This window comes from Somniosus microcephalus, chromosome 9 (genome assembly GCF_052327205.1).
Source record: "Somniosus microcephalus isolate GS21.2 chromosome 9, FLI_Smic_1.0, whole genome shotgun sequence".
NCBI classification, from domain to species: domain Eukaryota; kingdom Metazoa; phylum Chordata; class Chondrichthyes; order Squaliformes; family Somniosidae; genus Somniosus; species Somniosus microcephalus.
The window spans coordinates 133408025-133433008 of NC_140995.1; the positions used below are offsets into that span (position 1 = coordinate 133408025).

Genomic DNA, 24984 nt, shown 5'->3' on the forward strand with positions numbered 1-24984 from the left:
CTGGGCTCTTTGACTCTGGCTTTGAAACATCTAACTTGACACACAGGGTTACAGCAACGCAACAAGAAAACCTAACAAGAAGCCTGGGAGTCACTGAAAGATCAACCATCATCCAGCGCTGACTCTAGGAAAAACTTGTTTACCATCAAATCGTCGACCAGTGCTAATACTGAAGACACCGCAACCAGCCAAGGAATCCACAAGATTGAGGAGAGAGAAAGCAGTGTGCAACTGGTCTAAACTGTGGAGAAATCCTTTGGTGAGCATAGTCCCTGTAATTTCAGAGCCTAACTTAGTGTAGTGGTGGGAGGTGGTTTTATTTATTTTTCTCTCACTGCATAACCTCTGTACCCGTTGCGTATACATTTTTGTTTAGTTAATTTGTGTGGTGTGCGATTTCTAAATAAAATATTTGTTCTTGCACCAAACAGTTGTCTGCCTACATCTATCACATCCCCTAAATAATTCCAAGCCCCAGAACCAGGGAGTGGGAGTAGGTCAAGGTCAATTTAAAAGGCCGACAAACCCACCACCCCCTACATCACGGGAGAAGTTGAAGTCGTTGCTGATAATGATGGTTTGGCCATACCTAATCCTTCTTCTCACATCCCACTTTCCCCTCATCCCACAATCTCTTCTCACTTACAAGCTGCTGATGCTGTATGCATGCATATCTTGCTTTTCCCCCCTCCCTTCACCACTAACCGACCCTTGTGCCTTTCTGCTTTCAGATACCCAAGAACTGCCAGCAGGCCAGCCTGTCCCTGAAGTTCTGGAGGAGAGTGATGGAGGAGAAGAAGAAGACACCATCACTGCATCTGACACTCGCAGACACCAGCTCAGAAACTGGCACTTCGCAGAATTTAGAGGGTAGTATAGAGGCGGGATCTGCACATGGTGAGACACTGGGCATGAGTGGGCTGCAGCAAAGCCAGGGGGAAAGGGTAGCTCGGATGCAAGCTCTACGGAGGGCGAGTTCACGCATGAGTTCTGCACATAACTCAGATGATGGCCTTGGTGCGGCGGCCTTCACAAGAAGGTTGATGGGCATGCACACGGAAATGCTTGGTGCAATGGCAAGCCTGCCAGGGAGCCTCTTGTCCATGTCAAGGAATATGGAGGAGACCGGCTCAAACATTGGACGGGGCTTTGTGCAGAGCTTGAATCCCATGATTTCCAGGATGGAAATGATGGACAACTCCAGGAGAGACCTTGTGAACCCAGCCGTAATGCTGCATGTGCTGGGCAATGCCGCGGCTTCCATTGCAGCACAGGCAGAAGCAAGCTAACATCTCAGTGCTGCAGTGGAAGTGCCTATCAGTCAGTCAGCCCAGACTGCTGCTGCCCGTGCCGAGGTGGTGCAGTCTACAGCTGGGCCTTCTATGTTCACAGTTGGTTGAGGTTGTCCTGCAAGGCCATCTGTAGTGTCCCCACTGAAAGGCAGCAGCCTTCCACCAGCCATGCTGCAGCCACTGGGGGATCACTTCGAAGGAGCACTAGAATAGGTAAAGGCACACAAACGACAGGCACTAAGGGAATGCACAAGGGTTATTAGTTGATACCGTAATGTTGATTGGATTCAGATAAATGTATCAATTCTGTTTGGAAAGTATGTATTGTGGTGGCTGTCATTTCAGCTGTGTGCCCAGCAGGACACTGTGATGTTCCGTGACAGAGGGATGGTATGATGGGAAAGTGGTGAGCAACGGGGATCTGGGGTTTTATTCACTGGAATCAGAATCTGATGAGGCATTCATGGACAGTCCGTCCAGAACAGGGATTTGGTCAGAAAAGTAAAAGCCCATGGGATACAAGGGAAAGTGGCAAGTTGGATCCAAAATTGGCTCAGTGGCAGGAAGCAAAGGGTAATGGTTGACGGGTGTTTTTGTGACTGGAAGGCTGTTTCCAATGGGGTTCCGCAGTTCTCAGTACTAGGTCCCTTGTTTTTTGTGGTATATATCAATGATTTAGACTTCAATGTAGGGGTATGATTAAGAAGTTTTCAGATGATACAAAAATTGACTGTGTGGTTGATAGTGAGGGAGAAAGCTGTAGACTGCAGGAAGATATCAATGGACAGGTGGGCAGAAAAGTGGCAAATGGAATTCAATCCGGAGAAGTTTGGGAAGGGATAACAAAGCAAGGGCATACACAATAAATGGTAGGATACTGAGAAGTGTAGAGGAATAGAGGGACCTTGGAGTGCATGTCCACAGATCCCTGAAGGTAGCAGGACAGGTAGATAAGGTGGGTAAGAAGGCATACGGGATACTTTGGAGTTTCGAAGAATGACAGGGGATCTTATTGAAACATATAAGATTCTGATGGGGCTTGACAGGGTAGATGCAGAGAGGACGTTTCCCCTCGTGGGGGTATCCAGAACTAGGGGGCATAATTTCAGAGTAAGGGGGCACCCTTTTAAATCGGAAATGAGGAGGAATTTCTTCTCTCAGAGGGTCGTGAATCTTTGGAATTCTCTACCCCAGAGAGCTGTGGAGGCTGGGTCATTGAATATATTTAAGGTGGAGATAGACAGATTTTTGAAAGGTAAGGGAGTCAAGGGTTATGGGGAGCGGGCAGGGAAGTGGCATTGAGGCCAAGATCAGATCAGCCCTGATCTTATTGAATGGCGGAGCAGGCTCGAGGGGCCAAATGACCTACTCCTGCTCCTATGTCTTATGTTACTTTCCTTTATTAGCCGAGGCATAGAATATAAGAGCAGGGAGGTTATGCTTTAACTGTATAAAAAACTAGTTAGACCACAGCTAGAGTAATGCGTACAGTTCTGGTCATCACATTACAGGAAAGATATGACTGCACTAGAGAGGGTACAGAGGAGATTTATGAGGATGTTGCCCGGACTGTAGAATTTTAGCTATGAGGAAAGATTGGATAGGCTGGGGTTGTTTTCTTTGAAACAGAGGAGCCTGAGAGGAGACCTAATTGAGGTGTATAAAATTATGAGGGGCCTAGATAGAGTGGACAGGAAGAACCTATTTCCCTTAACAGAGCGGTCAATATCCAAGAGGCATAGATTTAAAATAATTGGGGAGTTGAGGAGAACTTTTTTCACCCAGAGGGTGGTGGGGGGTCTGGAACTCACTGCCTGAAAGGGTGGTAGTGGCAGAAACCCTCATCGTATTTAAAAAGTACTTGGATATGCACTTGAACTGTTGTAACCTACAAGGCTACGGACCAAGAGCTGGAAAGTGGGATGTGGCTAGAAAGCTCTTTTTTGGAAGGCATAGACACGATGGGCCAAATGGCCTCCTTCTGTGCCGTAAATTTCTATGATTCTATGATTTGCTGCCTGCTTCCTCCCTCCCTCCTCTTCCTTGCCTTCGTCCTTTTCCTCCTCTTCCTCCTGAGGTGGTCCTGCAATCCCTGATGGCAAGGGCTGCACCCTCATGATGTCCAAGTTGTGAAGCATGCAGCAGACCATCATGAAATGGGACACCCGCTCCACCGAATGCTGGAGGGCTCCTCTCGAGCGGTCAAGACAGTGGAACCATTGCTTTAGCACCCTGATGGTCTGCTCGATGATGTTCCTGGTGGCATTATATGAATGCTGAGCACGAGTGGTGGGGTTGCAGATGGAAGTCATCAGCTAGGTGTAGAGCAGATTGCCCTTGTCTCCGTGCAGCCACCCTCGAGTTTGATGTGGTGGCTGGAAGATTGCTGGCACAGCGGAATGGCGCAGGGTGAAGGCATCATGACTGCTGCCTGGATAGCGGACAGTCACCATCATGATGCGCTGGGCACTGCACATTAAGTGAATAGTAGCCTTTGCGGTTTCAGAACATTTCCGGGTTGGTATACAGTGCTCGCAAAGCCACATGTGTGCAGTCGATGGCTCCCTGCACCATGGGGAAGCCCACTATCCTGGCAAAGCCACATGTGTGCTCATCCTGCTTTTCTTTGTTCAGAGCAATGTAGTGCCTTCTCCTGGAGTAGAGAGCCTCTGTGACCTTCCAGAGGCAGCGATGGATGACAAACTGGGAGATGTTAGCTATATCTCCTGCTGCAGACCGGAAGGATCTGCAAGTGAAGACATTGAAGGCCACGGTGACCTTGAGGGCCACTGGGAGAGCCGTCATCACCCTACACCCTACCCAAGGGGGATGGAATATAAAAGTAGGGAAGCCTTGCTACAACTGTACAGGGCATTGGTGAGACCACACTTGGAGTACTGCGTACAGTTTTGGTCTCCTTATTTAAGGAAGGATATACATGCATTGGAGGTGTTACGTCCGTGTATAATCAGACACAGACTGCAGAGAACGGTACAAACGGTGTTTACTCAACGTGGCTCAGACTGCAACTGAACTGTACAGATTACTACTCAACGTTATATACAAGTGTGGTCACTGCCGGTACTACAGTATACATAAGCTGTAAAAGTAGTCCCCCCCTTAAAGGTACATACATTACAATTCCTCCCCTTTTAGATTAACAGTACCATAACACTCACTTAACAATTAAATATCGAACTAATTACAATTAACACTTTTAACATGCAACATTAGCTGAAAATAGTCTATTTATAAATTCAGTCTTTGGGGAGGCTTCCTGATCCTTTCTGGATAGCGCCTTTCCTGAGTGTCTTGCTCTTGGTGCAGAGGCGATTCTGGCCCCCTGTCGTCGGTTGGTTCATCAGCTTCCGATGCTACTGTTTCTGGGGTAGATGCTACCTGTACGTCGGGTTCATCACCAGGTACGTATGGGCGAGGCATGGGGTTGACTTGTTCCTGTGACTCTAGGATCTGGTCAGCATGGCGTCTCACGATGCTCTCCCCAACGTCCACTGTGTACATTAGTGGGCCCTGCCGTGTGCATATCGTTTCTGGCTGCCATTTTTCTGTTCGGTAGTCACGGGCCAAGACTGGTTGCCCTACATTGAAGCTCCTTGTTGGCTTCTCATGGATGTGCTGGAATTGCTTACTCTCAACATCTCTTCGTACATTTGGTCTGAGCAAATCCAGGCGAGATCTTAACCTTCGGTAAAAGAACATCATGGCTGGGGCTTGGTTGGTGACTGCATGTGTCGCATTCCGGTAGGCGAACAGGAAATTGTCCACCTTGTGCTGCAGCGGAATGTTGTCATTGTACATAGCCTTTATTGCCTTCTTAAAGGTTTGTACGAACTTCTCAGCCAATCCATTTGTGGCTGGATGATACGGGGCGGATGTGTAATGCCTTACCCCATTCTTTTTCAAGAACTTCCGGAACTCTTCGGACACAAACTGCGGTCCGTTGTCGGAGCAAATCTGTTCTGGCAAGCCATTCCTGGCAAAAATGGTCCGTAGGACTGCAATAGTTTTCTCCGTGGTGGTGGAGGACATTTTGATGACCTCAGGCCATTTCGAGTGCGCATCCACGGCTATTAAAAACATTGAGTTCATGAATGGACCAGCAAAACCAATATGCACCCGTTGCCATGGAGATGAAGGCCACTCCCATGGGTGTAGAGGGGCCTGTGGTGGTGCATTTTGGACTTTCTGGCATCCTGATCCTTTCTGGATCCATTCACGTCCCAGTAATGGTGGTCCTCCGTCTTGCAATACATACAGGTCTAGTTTTGGTGTTTCCTTACCGTTATATATAACGGTCACCCTTATTTTTCTTTTGGGGTAGACTTTTTGCCCCGTGTACTTCTTCAAAATAATTTTTGTGTCTCTCAAGGGTATGTGTGAGAATAGCCGCTCGTAGTCCTGTCGGTTTATGACTGTTAGGGCTGATCCTGTGTCCAATTCCATCTTTACCTGGACTCCTGCTATCTTGAGAGTGACCCAAATGGTTCGGTGATCCTCTGTTGTGATCACATTATGTAGTTTCAGACAACTCAGTTCCCTGCTTTCAGAGTCGTTATCACTCTTTTGTTCATCTGAACTAGTCTCCATTATCTTATGTACCTTCTTGTACTTTCCTTTGGTCGGTATCTTATTTCTGGTTTTCTTTCCCGACCTGCAGACTCGTGCTATGTGTCCTACTTTTCCACACTGTCTGCACACTTTGTCTTTGAACCAGCAATCATTCTGGTCGTGTGTTGTTCTGCCGCAGCGATAGCACTTCTCTGTTCCATATGACATTTCGTTTGTGCCATATTCTTGCGGTCTCTGTTGTATCTCTGCAGCGCCCCGTGCTGCTGCTTCATATGATACCGCAATGCTGAAAGCCTTTTCCAGCGTTCGGTCCTTTTCAGATAAAAGCCGTTTCTGGGTTCCTTCACTTTGAAGCCCACGCACAAACTTGTCCCTTAAGGTATCTGCCAGTCCCGCTTCAAACTGGCAGTGTTTCGATAGTTTGCGCAGTTCTGTTAAATAATCAGCATTGCTTTCATCCTTATGCTGGTTCCGTTTGTGAAACTTGAATCTTTCTGCTATCAGCAGCGGTGTGGGGTTTAAATGTTCCTTTAGTATCGTTACTATGTCTTCAAAACTCTTTTCCATTGGCTTCGTTGGGGTTACTAGATTTCATAATAAACCATACGTCTTTGCACCCATTAAATTTAACAATACCGACGCTTTCTTGTCATCTAACACCTCATTTGCCTTGCAGTACACCTCTATTCATTCAACATATGAAGTCCAATCTTCGACTTCATTGTCAAATGCGGTGATACTGCCACTCTTCGGCATTTTGGGTGTGGTTTAAAATGGCGTCTCCCAATGGCTTAAAATGGCGTCTCCCACGCTTTCCTTCCTCCCCTGCTGCTGCCGGTTCTCGTGGCAATGGTGGCGCCCTGTAGGTTTTGCGCGCTTCTCCTGCACTGCTGCCAACGCCGCTCTCGGCGGTCCTCGTGGCAATGGCGGTGCCTCGCAGTTTTCTGCGCGTCTCTCTCTCCCTCTCTCCAACGCTGCTCGGCCCCTGAACACCGGCTGTGCCCTGTGCGCTCTGCCCTCTCTCTCTCTCCCTCGTCGACGCTGCTTGGCCTTTTGCTGTGCCGCTCGGTCGGGCTCTAGCCCGCCGCTGTCTGGGAAGGGTCTGCGCACTACCTATTGCCAGCCAGTTTCGCTGGACCACCTCGACTGGAAAGCCAGGCCTGGCTCTCGACAGCCTCCCCCGCAATTCTCGAGTCTCTGCTGGATGACTGGGCGGTTGCCCGTGGTTGACGCCCGAGTCTCTGGCCTTGACCTCCAATCCACCGATCTCCAGGAACAAATCCCCGGGAGGTGATGCAGAGTTGCAGGTAGGTTCGAACCTGCCTCGTCGCCAATGTTACGTCCGTGTATAATCAGACACAGACTGCGGAAAACGGTACAAACGGTGTTTACTCAACGTGGCTCAGACTGAAACTGAACTGTACAGATTACTACTCAACGTTATATACAGGTGTGGTCACTGCCGGTACTACAGTATACATGAGCTGTAAAAAGTAGTCCCCCCCCTTAAAGGTACATACATTACAGGAGGCAGTTCAGAGAAGGTTCACTAAGGTTGATTCCTGAGTTGAAAGGGTTGTCTTATGAGGAAAGGTTGAGCAGGTTAGGCCTATACTCATTGGAGTTTAGAAGAATGAGAGGTGATCTTATTGAAACATATAAGAATCTGATGGGGCTTGACAGGGTAGATGCAGGGAGGATGTTTCCCCTCGTGGGGGAATCTAGAACTAGGGGGCATAGTTTCAGAATAAGGGTCGCCCATTTAAAATGGAGATGAGGAGGAATTTCTTCTCTCAGAGGGTCATGAATCTTTGGAATTCTCTACCTCAGAGAGCTGTGGAGGCTGAGTCATTGAATTTCTTCAAGGCGGAGATAGACAGATTTTTGAAAAGCAGGGGAATCAAGGGTTATGGGGAGCGGGCAGGAAAGTGGAGTTGAGGCCAAGATCGGATCAGCCATGATCTTATTGAATGGAGGAGCAGGCTCGAAGGGCTGAATAGCCTACTCCTGCTCCTATTTCTTATGTTCTGCTCTGAAGCTGCAGGTCTGGTTGCAGGAGGTGGGAGAGTTCTGTGACCACCTCCTTGGTGGTGCGGAGCCTCCTAATATACTGCTCCTCGCTTAAGTGGAGGTAAGAGAAGTGCTCTCGGATGACCCTAGGTGGGTAAGGCCTCCTGCTGATAGCCCTCCTGGCCCTTTTCCTCCTCCCTCGGTGCGCATCTTCTCCTCTTCTTTGCTGCCTCTGCTCCCGCTCCTAAAGATACTTAACCGTGTAGGGGACTGCAAGTAGAGCTCCCGTGACTGTGAGCAAGTAGTCTGAGCAGAAGCCTTTAAATGAGAATGAAGGTGTTCTGCACTTGCACCAACACTCCCTGTCACCGCAGGAACTTTAAAGAAGCTCAGAAAGCTGCAAGAGTTGCAAAAAGTTACACAGAGCCTGCCAAACTGAGAAACCATGTCAGCTGCAAGTTGTTAATGATGATCCTTTTAAATAGCGTTGCTGGAGGCTCCTCCCTGCTGCTGAATGCTTGATCAGTTGGTCATGATTAAGACAGGGCAGTAAGTGGAGTGGCTACGGTGAAAATGGCAGAGCGTGTGTTAAGTGAGCGTGGCACACTCATTGACGTCACGATCTGCCTTATTTCCATTTCTGCAGCGAGCGCAGGCAACGGCAGCACTGCTGACCTGCTGAAAATGGCGGCCACCACGGGTTAGTGAGTTGGCCGCCATTTTTTCTTCATAACAGTCCTTAATGGCCGCACTTAACCTCGGAATTTTTACACCATTATATTTTTCCACTGACTAAAAATGATGGGCCGGATATCCCGATCCCTACGGGTGGGTACGCGCTGTGTACTCACCCGTAGGGACATCGGAAATGCCAGTTTCAGGCATGCACTGCACATGCGCTGGAAACCGGCATTTCCGATCTGTCAAGAAAGCTCTTGACAGATCCTCCGGCTGCGCTGGAGCAGGGCCTCTGCGGGTGGAGAGTTCTGCTTTTTGGAGACCCTCTGCCCGCAGAAAACACAATTCTTGTGCCTGGTAAAAGCAGGCGTAAGGCCTGCTTTTATCAGGATAAGAGTTGAAAAAAGTTTTTTTTTAAATTCCCACTGATTTATCATTTTAAAAATATTTTAAAGAAAGGTAAGTTTATTTTTAGCCCCGTTAAAAACTAATTTTTTTTTCAAAAATTTAAATTTTTGTTTAAAATAGTTAATTTATGTAATTTCAAGTCATTTTAAAAATGTGATTTAAAAAAGAATATTTGAAGTTTTACTATGTTTTTGGGGGTGACCTCCATTCATATATTTGACAGGTCTTCCTGTCAAATGTATGAAGGAAGATTCTCTTCTCTGATTGGCTCCCCATGGCCCATGTGATCCCAGGGACGCTGCGAATGACCTGTGCCTCTGGGATACGTGGGCCCTGCGCACCAGCAGTTTGGAGAGGCCCAGCAGCGGAACTGTGCGCCTCCCGGGAGTCCTCAAATAAGGGCGCAGATTTTTCCAGATCGCAGCCCTCTGCCTGTGGGAGGCCTGCGATTGGAAAATCTGGGCCTATATATCTTGTTTTTGGTTTACCTTTGCGAATGCTATGATCAAAAGGATTTGCTCACACATGGACATGAATATGCTAGTGATCAAACATGGCCACAGTAAATAATAATTTTAATAGGTCTAACAGCGTTAAAAAAACAAGCCTGAAAGCTTTGTGTCTTAATGCGAGGAGCATTCGTAATAAGGTGGATGAATTAGCTGCACAAATAGAGGTAAACGAATATGATTTGATTGGGATTATGGAAACATGGCTCCAGGGTGGCCAAGGCTGGGAACTCAACATCCAGGGGTATTCAATATTCAGGAAAGATAGGCAAAAAGGAAAGGGAGGTGGGGTAGCATTGCTGGTTAAAGAAGGGATTAACACAATTGTAAGGAAGGATATTAGCTCTGATGATGTGGAATCTGTATGTGTAGAACTGAGAAATACCAAGGGGCAGAAAACGTTAGTGGGAGTGGTATATAGACCTCCAAACAGTAATGCGGAGGTTGGGGATGGCATTAAAAGGGAAATTAGAGAATCGTGCAATAAGGGCGCAGCAGTCATCATGGGTGACTTTAATCTACATATAGATTGGGCTAACCAAATTGGTAACAATACTGTGGAGGAGGAATTCCTGGAGTGTTTACGGGATGGTTTCCTGGACCAATATGTTGAGGAACCAACCAGAGATCAGGCCATCTTAGACTGGGTATTATGTAACGAGAAAGGATTAATTAGCAATCTTGTTGTACGAGGCCTCTTGGGTCGGAGCGATCATAATATGATCGAATTCTTCATTAAGATGGAGAATGAGGTAGTTGACTCAGAGACTAGGGTCCTGAATTTAAATAAAGGAAACTACGATGGTCTGAGGCGCGAGTTGGGTAGGATTGATTGGGGAATATCACTCAAAGGGTTAACGGTGGATAGGCAATGGCAAACATTCAAAGACCGCATGGATGAACTACAGAATTTGTTCATCCCAGTTTGGCATAAAAATAAAACAAAAAAGGTGACTCAACCGTGGCTAACGAGGGAAATTAGGGATAGCATAAGATCCAAGGAGAGGACATATAAATTGGCCAGAAAAAGCAGTAATCCAGAGGACTGGGAACAGTTTAGGATTCAACAAAGGAGGACAAAGGGATTAATTAAGAAAGGGAAAATAGAATATGAGAGTAAGCTTGCAGGGAACATAAAAACTGACTGTAAAAGCTTTTATAGATATGTGAAGATAAAAAGATTGGTGAAGTCAAGCATAGGTCCCTTGCAGTCAGAATCAGGGGAATTTATAATGGGTAACAAAGAAATGGCAGACCAATTAAATACATATTTTGGTTCTGTCTTCACAAAGGAGGACACAAATAACCTCCCAGAGATGTTGGGAACATAGGGTCTGATGAAAGGGAGGAACTGAAAGAAATCAGTATTTGTAGGGAAATGGTGTTAGGGAATTTGATGGGATTGAAGGCCGATAAATCCCCAGGGCTTGATAATCTACATCCTAGGGTACTTAAGGAAGTGGCCCTAGAAATAGTAGATGCATTGCTGTTCATCTTCCAACATTCGATGGAATCTGGAACAGTACCCATGGATTGGAGGGTAGCTAATGTTACCCCACTATTCAAAAAAGGTGGCAGAGAGAAAACGGGGAATTACAGACCGGTAAGCCTGACATCGGTAGCGGGGAAAATGCTAGATTCCATTATAAAAGATGTAATAACAGAGCACTTGGAAAACAGTGACAGGATCGGACAAAGTCAATATGGATTTACAAAAGGTAAATCGTGCTTGACTAATCTACTGGAATTTTTTGAGGATGTAACTAGTAAAATAGATAAGGGAGAACCAGTGGATGTGGTGTATTTGGACTTTCAGAAGGCTTTCGATAAGGTCCCACATAAGAGATTAGCGTGTAAAGTTATGGCACATGGGATTGGGGGCAAGGTATTAACTTGGATAGAGAACTGGTTGGCAGATAGAAAGCAAAGACTTGGAATAAATGGGTCTTTTTCCGAGTGGCAGGTAGTGACTAGTGGGGTACCACAGGAATCGGTCCTTGGACCCCAGCTATTCACAATATATATTAATGATCTAGACAAGGGAACTAGATGTAATATCTCCAAATTTGCAGACGACACAAAGCTGGGTGGGTGTGTGTGCTGTGAGGAGGATGCCGAGAAACTACAGGATGATTTGGACAGTTTGGGTGATTGGGCAGAAGCATGGCACATGCAACATAACGTGGATAAATGTGAGGTTATCCACTTTGGTGGCAAAAACAGGAAGGCAGATTATTATCTGAATGGCAATAGATTGGGAGAAGGGGAAGTGCAACGAGACCTGGGTGTCCTTGTGCACCAGTCGCTGAAGGTAAACATGCAGGTGCAGCAGGCGGTTAAGAAGGTAAATGGTATGTTGGCCTTCGTAGCGAGAGGGTTTGAGTACAGTAGCAAGGATGTCTTGCTGCAGTTGTACAGGGCCTTGGTGAGATCACATCTTGAGTATTGTGTGCAGTTTTGGTCGCCTTATCTGAGGAAGGATATTCTTGCCATGGAAGATTCACCAGGCTGACACCTGGGATGGCAGGAATGACGTATGAGGAGAGATTGGGACGATTGGGCTTGTACTCGCTGGAGTTTAGAAGAATGAGAGGGGATCTCATTGAAACTTACAAAATTCTGGCAGGACTGGACAGACTAGATGCAGGGAGGATGTTCCCGATGGTCGGGGAGTCCAGAACCAGGGGTCACAGTCTAAGGATAAGGGGTAGGCCTTTTAGGACAGAAATGAGGAGGAATTTCTTCACACAGAGAGTGGTAAATCTGTGGAATTCTCTACCACAGAAGGCAGTAGAGGCCAATACATTCAATATATTCAAGAAGGATTTGGATATATTTCTTAAGGCTAAAGGGATCAAGGGGTATGGGGAGAAAGCAGGGACCGGGTACTGAACTTGGATGATCAGCCATGATCGCATTGAATGGTGGAGCAGGCTTGAGGGGCCGAATGGCCTACTCCTGCTCCTATCTCCTATGTTTCTATGATCTTCAATAAATCAGAGGCACGTCTTAGATTCTCTTCACAAAGGCATTTGGATTTCATACAAAAGGAGAAATGTGGGAAATTATCGGGATACTTGATAATTATTGATAACATTCACGATCCAGTGCTGATGTAAAGATGGTGTGGAGTAATAGACTGAGGCCTACTGCAATATCTAAAGATGGTGTGGAGTAATAGACTGAGGCACACTTCAGTATCTAAAGGTGGTGTGGAGTAATAGACTGAGGCCTACTTCAGTACCTAAAGATGGTGTGGAGTAATAGACTGAGGCACACTTCAGTATCTAAAGATGGTGTGGAGTAATAGACTGAGGCCTACTTCAGTATCTAAAGGTGGTGTGGAGTAATAGACTGAGGCCTACTTCAGTATCTAAAGATGGTGTGGAGTAATAGACTGAGGCCTACTTCAGTATCTAAAGATGGTGTGGAGTAATAGACTGAGGCCTACTTCAATATCTAATCAATCATAAATCAAATGTTACATTTTGGCTCTATTATTACTATTATTAAAATAGAATTTTCTTTTAATCTATCTTACTATATTATTTATGTTTAAAAATCGCAGTCCAACTTTGAGTTTGCAAACATATCACAGCAACAAACAAATTCATACTTTTGAAGGGTACAGAGAGGGATGTACAATAAACAGCTTTCAACATTTTGCAGATTTTGCAAATACAATTGCTCTTTCATTCAACTGAGCCAGGTCAAGACTGATAAAGAGGCTAATGTTGAGCAATGTTAGAGTCTAAGTAACAACTGACAGGATTAATCACTTTCCTTACATAAATTCATGAAGCATTCACAAACAAGTCAAGGTGAGTTAACCAAAGAAAAATTGTCTGTTTTCAGTGACTGGATTGTTTTAGCTTGGCAAAGCTCCATAGCAGTTTGAATCTACATAAAGGGAAGAGGCAGCACAGCAGTAATTACCAAAGACTAGAAGGGGTCAGTGGTAATTACTGTTTGATAAATGTAAACTGAAAAAAAATTACAGTCTAGAGGGTCCTAAGTACTGTCATGTTATTAGGTCATGTAATAAACTTCATTGATTATGCCATCTTCATTAGCATGAGAACAAGAAAATAATGGCATACAGTACTTTAGCACAAGATTATGAATGTTTTGCAACATTGAAGGAGTAAGCATAGCTTCAAAATGGTTGTGCTACTCAGTGATAAATGCACACCTTCTTAAAATACAGTTATTGCATGAATCAGTAACAAACTGTATCGCATTTTAGGAGTGAGGGAAAATCATGGATTTAGTACAAGGTGCTGCCTGGAATTGATCATATATTGGTCAAAAGGATATATTTTTGGTGGAATATGTGATGTTAACATTGAGGAATGGGACACTTTCCCATCTGAAATCCCTTGGGGTGGAATTGGTCTATGGCCTCACAGCAAATTGACAGTCTGTTTTCACACCACGCCTGATCTTCTTTTCCATCGCGCTACTGGTGAAAACAAATTTCACTCCCACAATGTCAGCATCAAGTATCCCCATGTCAGATGCAGCAGAGGCCGAATAAACCTCTCTCTACCTTGCCTCTAGAACCTCCTTTGATGCATGGATAATATGCTTCAGTTTCCTGCACCAGCCATCCAATGGCTTCTCTGAGTGACATCATCCAACTTAGGGACAGTTTTGTGCTTTGGGTCCATGTCGATGTGGAACTGGCTTGAGATTGCTCCAACTCATTTCACATACAGTCCACACAGACAACACACAGAGAAAACTTTCATCCCGTCCATCTAGGATAGCAGTTCCCAGTTTCTTATGTTGAAAGGCTAGAGAGTTTATTTGTAGAAAAATAACATCCTTCATTCAAAAAGCAAGAAGTTTTGTCTGTCTGGTGCAGCCGCAAAGAATGGGATATATGTCAGGACTTTCTTGTACATTGAGGTAGAAATTTGGGTTAGCCAGTAAAGTTGCCAATGTCACCGCCAACTGGAGTTAATGGCCACTGAAAATGGCCACAACGCTAATGGAGCAAAATTTATCTGTGGGGATAGAGATTGTTGGTGCAGTGTTTACCTGCCATGCAATGCCATCGTGGTGGCATTACTGGAGGCATCTGACCCGAAGTTTGTGTGCGGGTGCGGCGTTCGAGCTTCACACAGCCTTTGGAAGCGAGGCTGTGGAGCTTGCAAGGAATTGTGGGCATTGAAGAGGCCTGAGAATTAAAGGGGCCATGCATACTGAAGCAATACAAATTAAAATGAAGTGAAACAATGCAGTTTTCAGCCCTTTCTGCCTTTTAAAAATATTTAACATTAAAAAGAAGTCCCAAATTTGAATATTCAGCTCTTAAAGCTGAATTCCCTTCCTAACCTCAAAAAATGGCAAAAATGGCTCAGCAAGCCAGGGAAGAGGCACCCAGGGTCTCACACGCAGCACTCCATCTTTGTGCAGGGGTCAACATTGCAAGACAGGCCCTCTACCCACAGGGGGCCAGGAGGCCCTCCAGAAAGAACGATGTGGGAGTACATCACTAAGGCCATCACTGCCAGCAGTGTTACCCCCAGCACCTGGCTCCAGTGCCCAAAGAAGCTTCATGACCTCAGACCAGTGGTCAAGGTCAGTGAATGCATCTTCAAAAGCTGTCTCCTACTAACTTTTAGGGATGGGCAATAAATGTTGGCCTTGCCAGCGATGCCCACATCCCAGGAACGAATAAAACTAAAACTGCACCACTAGTATCTCACACTGCTCAATGCACGACCCCCACCCCTAATCACTCAACCCACCAACAAGCTGCACCAATCACGAGCCACATCTCTTATTCCTAGCGTCATCTCACCTCCTTGGAGGAGATGATGCAGGCCATTCTTGGTAGGAACATGGCTGAGCCCTTGGCCAGCGGCAGGGCAGGAAAGATACAAGACGCTGGTATCCTCATATGTTATCCTCCTTCCGGCATGCACCTCTTGCTTTCCTGCCCTCCCATCACCACAACTCCACCCTTGTGCCTTCCTCATTTCACACACCCAAGAAATGCAGCCTGCCAGTCAGTGGGTGACCAAGAAGAGGGAGAGGAGAATGAAGACGAACAAGAAGAAGATTGATTTGACACTCCCAGCCACCAGCTCCTCAAGGTCAACCAGCAAGGACATTTGCAGTGTCAGCAGCCTTTCACCAGCCATGTTGCAGCCACTGGGATAGCACAGTGTGACATCAGTAGGACAGGCAATGGCACACACAAGACACCCACTAGGAGAATGCATACGGGTGATGAGTTGATTTCTTGATGTCATACTGGATGGATAGAGGTATATAGGTGGATTGGAAAGTTTGCTTAGTGGTGGCTTTTATTTCAGCATCGTGGCCAAGAGGATACTGTGATGGTCAGTAACAGATGGAAGGTAAGGTGTGAGACTAATGTTGAAAGGGGAATTGGGGTTGTGGTCACTGGGACCGCAGGCGGATAATTCCATCCCGGATATCCTGGCCACAAAGGAGCTGTCTGGGATGCATCCTTCCATTTGATTCCTCCTCTTCTGCTTCCTCCTCTTCTGCTTCCTCCTCTTCGGCCTCCTCCTCTTCGGCATCCTCCTCTTCAGCTTCCTCCACTTCTGTATCATCCTATTCCCTCTGCCAGCGGATGCTGTAAATGTGAAATGATAGCATAAAATGTTGGAAATACTCAGCTGGTCAGGCAGCATTTTGACCTGAGACATGAACTCTGTTTTTTTCTCCATGGATGTTGTGTGACTTGCTGAGTATTTGCAGCATGTTCTGTCTTCTCAAAGGCCTTCATTTACTATCCGAGCCCTTTCAAGCATCCTGCAGCACTCTCTACGCATTTAAAAAACTTTTTACATCTATTACAGCAAGCCACCACTTCAATAAAATAAAAAAAAGTCCAAAACCTTAAATCCAAACTTACCTGAACGATGTGTGTGTCCCTTTAAGAGGTGCAGACATCACCACTGTTAGCCTGCTTGCACGCCAGGTTTATTTATGCCGATTTACATCACAAAGCCACCATTTTGTTAGAGATGGCGCTGCCAGTTACTGGCAGCGCAAAGATAGGGACCAATACGGCAGGGTAAAGTGGTGGCGGCCATTTTAATGCCATTTATTGCTGCTACGGAGTGGTGCTAAGGCCACGAATTTCTCGCCCATTAAGAACAAAGTGAGTGGACGTTTTCATGAAAAATCCATGTTGTTGAGGGCAATGTGCATTTTTCTTACCATCCCCTGTTTCCAGTTTCTCAATGTGTGTATGTGCAGACTTGTGTTATAAACTTAGCTCTTTAACAGAAGCTTACAGGCATCATTCCATTTGAAACTAGTCAAACTTGTTAGCAAGGTAAATTAGATGTTGAAATGCATTGTAAGGTTTGAATTTCTTGTTTCATTTACTTAACAGTCAGAATATAGGGTCAACTTTATGAATCCATACTCCTACGGGGATGAAGCACATCAGGAAGTCACATCTGCACTCCACAATTTGCTATCCATAATAAACAGAAAAAACTCAGGGAGTGCACCCATCACTTCCCAATATGTAGTCCTTCTTGACAGGTTCCCTGTTGGGAGTGTGCATTCATAAAATCAGTCCTGATGTCTTAGATCAAGATCAAATGACTTATTTTCTTGAATCAATTAGCAGCTGGGTTATTTTGATGTGAGAGGAGTAGTTTGGTTTAATGTATAGATTTTGGCTAGAAATTCGTTATAGCCAAGGAATGGGCAGTATCAGTAGAAAAGTTGGAGAATAGGTACCAGGCGCAAACGCTTTAGTCTGCATGCAAAATTCGACCTCACTGCTCAATAAAATGATTGGAGTCTGAAATCAAGTCTTAAACCCCAAGCTCATTGGTGTTAACTCAAAGAGTGGACCAATATCAGGTGCAGTTTAATCACAACTCATCATTGCCACAGGCTTTTTTCACTTCTAAAACGGGAGGTTTATTGATGCTGCAGCACCTCATTCTCAGCATTGCTGGCTGTGCAGCTGCCTCAGCAAGCAGGAGCAGGAGCCGGAGCCGGAGCCGGAGCACTGAACCAGATGTGCTCATGGCAGATCCATGCCCCAGGGAGAGAGCCCGCAGATTCTCCGATGAAGCATTGGAGGCACTGGTTTTCGCTGAGGAGAGATGGAGGGCAGTGTTCTACCTGGCAAGTGGCAGGAATGGTGCCCTTGTCCTTCTTGGTGGTAGAGGTCGAGAGATTTGGAGCTGCTGTTGAAGAAGCCTTGGTGAGTTGCTGCAGCACATCTTGTAGATGGTACACACTGCAGACATGATGCACCGGTGGTGGAGGGAGTGAATCTTTAAGGTGCTGGATGGGGTACCAATCAAGTGGGCTGCTTTGTCCTGGATGGTGTCGAGCTTCTTTAGTATTGGAGCTGAACTCATCCAGGCAAGTGGAGATTATCCCATCACACTTCTGACTTGTGCCTTGTAGATGGTGGAAAGGCTTTGGGGAGTCAGGAGGTGAACCACTCACCACAGAATACCCAGCTTCTGACCTGCTCTTGTGGCTGGTCCAGTTAAGTTTCTGGTCAATGGTGACTCCCAGGATGTTGATGGTGGGGGATTCGGTGATGGTAATCCTGTTGAATGTTAAGGGGAGGTGGCTAGACTCTCTCTTGTTGGAGGTGATCATTGCCTGGCACTTGTGTAGCGCAAATGTTACTTGTCACTTATCAACCCAAGCCTGAATGTTGTCCAGGTCTTGCTGCATGTGGGCATGGACTGCTTCATTATCTGAGAAGTTGCGAATGGAACTGAATACTGTGAAATCATCAGCGAACATCCCCACTTCTGACCTTATGATGGAGGGAAGGTCATTGATGAAGCAGCTGAAGATGGTTGGGCCTAGGACACTGCCCTGAGGAACTCCTGCAGCGATATCCTGGGGCTGAGATGATTGGCTTCCAACAACCACAACCATCTTTCTTTGTGCTTGGTATGACTCCAGCCAGTGATTCACATTGACTTCAATTTTACTGGGTCTCCTTGATGCCACACTCTGTCAAATGCTGACTCGATGTCAAGGGCAGTTACTCTCACCTCACCTCTAGAATTCAGCTCTTTTGTCCAAGTTTGGACAAAGGCTGCAATGAGATCTGGAGCCGAGTGGACCTGGTGGAACATTAATTGAACATTGGTGAGCAGGTTATTGGTGAGTAAGCGGCATTTAATAGCACTGTCGACAACACCTTTCATCACTTTGCTGATGATTGAGAGGAGACTGATGGGGTGGTAATTGTCTGGATTGGATTTGTCCTGCTTTTTGTGGACAGGACGTACCTGGGCAATTTTCCACTTTGTCGAGTAGATGCCAGTGTTGTAGCTGTAATGGAACAGCTTGGTTAGAGGCGCGGCTAGTTCTGGAGCACAAGTCTTCAGCACTACAGCCGGGATATTGTCGGGGCCCATAGCCTTTGCCGTATCCAGTGCGCTCAGCTGTTTCTTGATATCACATGGAGTGAATCGAATTGGCTGAAGACTGGTTCCTGTGATGTTGGGGATGTCAGGAGGAGGCCAAGGTGGAACATCCACTCGATAGTTCTGGCTGAAGATGGTTGCAAATGCTTCAGCCTTGGCTTTTGCTCTCATGTAGTGGGCTGTGCCATCATTGAGGATGGGAATGTTCATGGGGCCTCCTCCTCCCATTAGTTGTTTGATTGTCCACCACCATTCACGACTGGATGTGGCAGGACTGCAGTGCTTTGATCTGATCCGTTGGTTGTGGGATCGCTTAGCTCTGTCTATAGCATGCTGCTTCTGCTGTTTAGCATGCATGTAGTCCTGTGTTGCAGATTCACCAGGTTGACACCTCATTTTTAGGTCTATCTGGTGCATGCTCTTCTGCACTCCTCATTGAACCAGCACTGGTCCCCTGGCTTGATGGTAATGGTAGAGTGAGGGATATGCCGGGTAAGGTTACAGATTGTGGTGGTATACAATTCTTCTGTTGCTGATGGCCCACAGATTCATCAGATGAGGGAGGGCAGTAGGTGGTAAGCAGCAGGAGGTTTCCTTGCCCATATTTGACCTGATACCATGAGACTTCATGAGGTCCGGAGTCAATGTTTAGGACTCCCAGGGCCACTCCCTGCTGACTGTATACCATTGTGCTGCCACCTCTGGTGGGTCTGTCCTGCTGGTGGCATATTTGGTGGGATTGCTGACGTAGCCCCAAACTGACATTGGGACCTAGGAATGGGTAGAAGAAATGCATGGCACCCACCCCACCCCGCAACCCTCAGAATTTGATGAAAATCTTAGAGGGAATGGAAACAGAATAGAGCTTGGTTCGACCCAAGCTTTTGTCACTTCTAGCCCTCATTTTTCCCATGTCCTCCTCCACCCTCTTAAAAACTCCAACGTGTTCAAAGCACAGCTGTCCATATCTTTCCCCAGGCTAAATTTTGCTAGTTTTTCATCCCCATCCTTGCTGATTTTCACTGGCTACCTGCCCCTCAGAGTATTAAGTTCAAAATCCTTGTCCTTAAACCACGCTACGGTCTTGCTGGTCCCCAACTCATTAACATCCTCCAGTCTCATATCACTCCTGCATCCTTTGATCTTCTAGCTCTGTCCTTCTGTACAACTACCTCAACCTTCATCCCACCATTGGTGGCAGAGGGGGAAAAATTCAATTGTTTGCGCCTCCCATTAGCGCCTTAAGAGGGCGCTAATGGGGCGCAAAGCAACTAGCGCCCGGGCGCAGCGATGTTTGCGGTGCTCGCAAAATTAACTAGACATTTTGTGGCGGCGCTAAACACTACCGCCACGATCTCCTGCGCCGGCAGATCGTGATGGCAGTCGGGTGCGCAATGCCCCGGTAGCGCCCCGGGCTGGATATTGAGTGGCGCCCCCTGCCTTACCGCCTGCCGCTAGCAACGACAGGTTGAGGGGAGCGTTTTGCAGTCAGAAAGGGACTGGGGGAGTGTTATTTAAAGGCGACTGCTTCCTGCCTTTTTTTGTTGGTGACATTTTTGCACCACGCATTCTGAGAGAGAGAGAGAGAGACTTCTGGAGAGATTCATTGCTGTGTGAAGGAGTTTTAGGCACTGAGCAGCACTTTGCAGGTTCATTTTTATTTGCCCTTCCTTGCTTCGCCAGCGCTCTGAGGTAACGCCTCGCTCCTCAGCCTTTGCGCCTTAAGACAGGTGTGACGCGCCTGATTTAGCGCTCCAATCACCTCCAGGGGCGATAAAAGCCAAGTTTGCCGTTGGAGGCGATAATTAGCGCCAGGCGCTAAACTTTGCGCATGGCCGATAATGGCGCCCCAAAAGGGGCGATACTGAATTTTTCCCCCAGAGTCTTCAGCCTCCTCACTCGTTCTCTCTGGAATTTCTTCTCTAAATTCCTCTGCTTCTCTCCTCCTTTAAAGACCATCTTTTCAATCAAGCTGTTTGGTGCCTGTCTTAATCTCTGCTTCCCTGGCTCAGCTTCTGATTCAATGCTTTATTTGTGAAACAGCTTGGAATATTTATTACATTAATGGAGTTATGTAAATGCACGTTATTGGTATTGGAAGCACACAGGAGAATAGTTGACTCAAGGGGAGAAAAACATCAGTACATCAGATAAGTCAAATGACACATTTCTGTGCTGTAACATTGTATGATGCTGTAATAGAACCTGCATAGTAAAAACATTGAGGATAGCAGAGCAAGTGAGTGACTTAACCTTGTTTTGGCCCTTCATATCAACCTGTCTTCTCAATTTTCCAGAATAGTATGGGTGTTTTCAACTATTATTGAGACACTAATCACTTCTTGAGTACATGAACAATACACAACGAGATATCAAATCACAGTCACAGGTACAATTCTATGGTAATTCAAGTCACTGTTGATGGGTCTGGTAAATCAATAGCATCAATTTTGTATAAACTAATGCAAGCATTTGCTTCACTAGTTTCATGTGAGGGATCACCAACTGGGAATCTGCTATCATTTTGTGTGAATAGTGTTTTATTTGTATGTGATGGTGCAAGGCCTTAGCCATCTACAACCTGTCATATGCTAATTTGAAAAATATTTCCTGTGATAATAGGAAAGTCATACAAAATAATAACCGCCTTTATCAGATACCAAAATATGAAAAATAATGGTTTGTCATTTTATCAAAAAAACTACATACATCAAACAAACTGTTAGAAATTCTATAACCATGTGCACAAAGCAAAACTAATACACTGAAAGATGCACATACTTAAATATATGAAACTATGGATAGAGAAAACATTTAATTTTGGTTTCATTTAATGTTATTTTACTTCATACCAATCAAGCAAACTCTACGCTGAGTAGAAAATAAACTAGCTCGGAAAATTTGCGTACCAGTGAAAATCTTAATTCATGTAGTAAAGCTATACCTCTTCACCTACAATATAAACATAAATATACATCGCAGGTTTAACATTGCATGGCATCCAAGGACACTGCACAGAGGTATGGAATGCTTACTGAGCAGTAGTAGAAGATTTAGTGCAGGTGACCTGAGGCATTGTTGAAAAAGTAGAGTTTGAGGAGGGTTTTGTATGTTTTTTAAAAATTAGTTCCTGGGATGTGGGCGTTGCTGGCAAGGCCAGCATTTATTGCCCATCCCTAATTAGCCTTGAGAAGGTGGTGGTGAGCTCCCTTCTTGAACCGCTGCAGTTCTTGTGGTGAAGGTACTTCCACAGTGCTGTTAGAGTGCGAGTTCCAGGATTTTGACCCAGCGACGAGGAAGGAACAGTGATATATTTCCAAGTCAGGATGGTGTGTAACTTGGAGGTGACGGTGTTCCCATGTGCCTGCTGCCCTTGTCCTTCGAAGTGGTAGAGGTCGCGGATTTGAGAGGTGCTGCCGAAGAAGCCTTGGCGAGTTGCTGCAGTGCATCTTGTAGATGGTACACCTTGCAGCCACAGTGCGCTGGTGGGGCAGGGAGTGAATGTTTAAAGTAGTGGATGTGTAAGGCTCGCAAAATTACACAATTTCCCCCAAAGTAAGAAAAGAAGGGATATTGGACTGTTTGAAGGAAATATTGGGCCAAAGGGATTTAAAAATCAAAACCCCAGGAAGATTTGGCTGGTTTAAAAGGCATGTTCAGACCTGTGAAAAACTGTGACAAAAGGAGGTGGGATGGGCCCCCAAAACAGACAATTTGAGTATTGGGCCATCTGGGAATGTTCTGGGCCACCCCAACCTTTACATAAAGACAATAGAACCTGTTCCCGCCAAAACTCGCAGAGCCACCAAAGTACATGAATAAAACAACACATGCCCACAGCAAAACAAAAGAAAGAACATGGCCCAGCAGGAAACAACAATCAAACAGCAGTTCAAAACCAATCAGAGATTTCCAAAATGTTTTACATTTTTAAACTGGTTTCAAGGCAATCTTGAAACCAGTTAAAGGCCAATTAAAGTTAGATGGGCCATCCCCGAAGCTCGTTAAAGTTTTAAAACATATTAAAAATAACGAGCCCGCCAAATTTGACAAAGGAACCAGAGATTTGGCGGTCAGATAAGCCAGGCCTCAAACCAGTATAATTGAGGCCTGTTTGTTCAGTGAAACAGTTCATCATCAGAAGCAGTTCAGTTATCCAACAGTGCGTTCATCATCGGAGCACACAGTCAGAACACGAGTTCAGTACAGGAGAGAAAGTACGGTTCAGAAAAAGATATCATCATTACCGTACTTAGTCAGAGAATCGGAGACTTGAAGAAAGAAGAAGAAAAAGGAAAGTCGTGGCAACCAAAGGCTTCAAGAAACCAACAACTACCAATATTACCACCAACCAGGTAATATTGGGCCACCGCGACCAACAATAAACCAACCACCGAAAATTCGAAAATCAAAACTTGTTTCCACTCTACAGGCTAGTCTGACTTACCCCCGGGTAAGATTTGACACAAAAGACCCTAAAAACTTTACCTAACCAAAGAAAATTAGGTACTTACCTGATACATCCAACTACGCAGCTAACCGCATCAGCGGACAAACCCAAACTGAAGGCCCAACGCAGGTGCAGTCTTCTACCACGTCCGGGGTACGGCAGGCCCCAACCGCCACAACTAAGGAGAACCCCGAAATCGCGAACCTCTACAATCTGTCAAGAAAGTCGTTTGAGCATTTCCTGGTCCTCTGGTTTTCAACCTAGTTAGGATAGTGGAGTTGGGAGGGTATGGGATTTTGTCTATTGTAATTCTCCCTTGCATAGTCCGAGTGTTCCCCACCCTTTTAGAGCATAAGTTTTATTGTATTGTATATTTTCCTGTCTCAAAATAAAGATCTGAATTCTTTTGACCAACCCAGGTGTCTGTTGCAATTTCATTACAACCCTCAAATATGTCCAGTCTAGAACCAAAGGAGTGGGAGCGATTCGAACCGCTCAGGGAGTCAAAGGAGAAGCTGACCACACACACCAACCCTTACAGATGGGATGCCAATCAAGCGGGCTGCTTTGTCCTGGATGGTGTCAAGCTTCTTGAGTATTGTTGGAGCAGCACTCATCCAGGCAAGTGGAGAGTATTCCATCACACTCCATACTTGTGCCTTGTAGATGGTGGAAAGGCTTTGGGGAGTCAGGAAGTGAGACACCTGCTGCAGAATACCCAGCCTCTGACCTGCTGTTGTAACCACAGTATTTATGTGGCTGGTCCAGTTAAGTTTCTGGTCAATGGTGACCCTCAGGGGTTGATGGTGGGGGATTCGGCAATGGTAATGCCGTTGAATGTCAAGGGGTGGTGGTTAGACTCTTGTTTGTTGGAGATAGTCATTGCCTGGCACTTGTGTGGCGCGAATGTTACTTGCCACTTATCACCCCAAGCCCGAATGTCATCCAGGTCTTGCTGCATGGGGGCATGGACTGTTTCATTATCTGAGGAGTTGTGAATGGAACTGAACACTGCAGTCATCAGCGAACATCCCCAGTTCTGACCTTATGATGGAGGGAAGGTCATTGATGAAGCAGCTGAAGATGGTTGGGCCCAGGACACTGCCCTGAGGAACTCCTGCAGCGATGTCCTGGGGCTGAGATGATTGGTCTCCAACAACCACAACCACCTTCCTTTGTGCTAGATTTGACTCCAGCCAGTATAGAGTTTTCCCTCTGATTCCCATTGACTTCAATTTTGCTAGGGATCCCTGATGCCACACTCAGTCAAATGCTGCATTGATGTCAAAGGCAGTCAGGCTCCCCTCACCTCTGGAATTCAGCTCTTTTGTTCATGTTTGGACCAAGGTTATTTATACCAGTTTCCGGGGTTCTGCTCGTATCCCACTGGAGTTTTGGCTGGAGACAGGTAGAACCCTCGCTGCATTTCAAGGCCAGGGCACTTTAAGGTAGTAGGTGAAGGAGCGATGGGTATGGATGGTAGGCGAAGTAGAGCTAATTGTAATGGACGGCCAATGTATTGTGCTCAATAGGATAGTACTGTTCATGTAGGGCCAAAATCTCATTAATCAAAGTTTGGTGCATGATTCTTCTTGGCTGCATGTTGTCTTCAACCATTTCTTCTTCCTCTCCTCCCCTAC

At 46.0% G+C, this 24984-nt stretch overlaps 2 protein-coding genes across 4 annotated transcripts in view; both read right to left on the reverse strand.

The window, feature by feature from the left end:
• The window catches only part of nkain2 (sodium/potassium transporting ATPase interacting 2), a 1023309-nt gene that overhangs the window by 289929 nt on the left and 708396 nt on the right, over positions 1–24984 (reverse strand). The window lies entirely within an intron of this gene.
• Positions 16869–19550, reverse strand: LOC147112703 (uncharacterized). The gene is made up of 2 exons (XM_085996271.1): positions 18610–19550; positions 16869–16952 (listed from the first exon to the last, which is right to left on the reverse strand). The coding sequence occupies exons 1-2, from the start codon at positions 19309–19311 to the stop codon at positions 16869–16871; spliced, it is 786 nt and encodes a 261-aa protein (XP_085852397.1). The 5' UTR covers positions 19312–19550.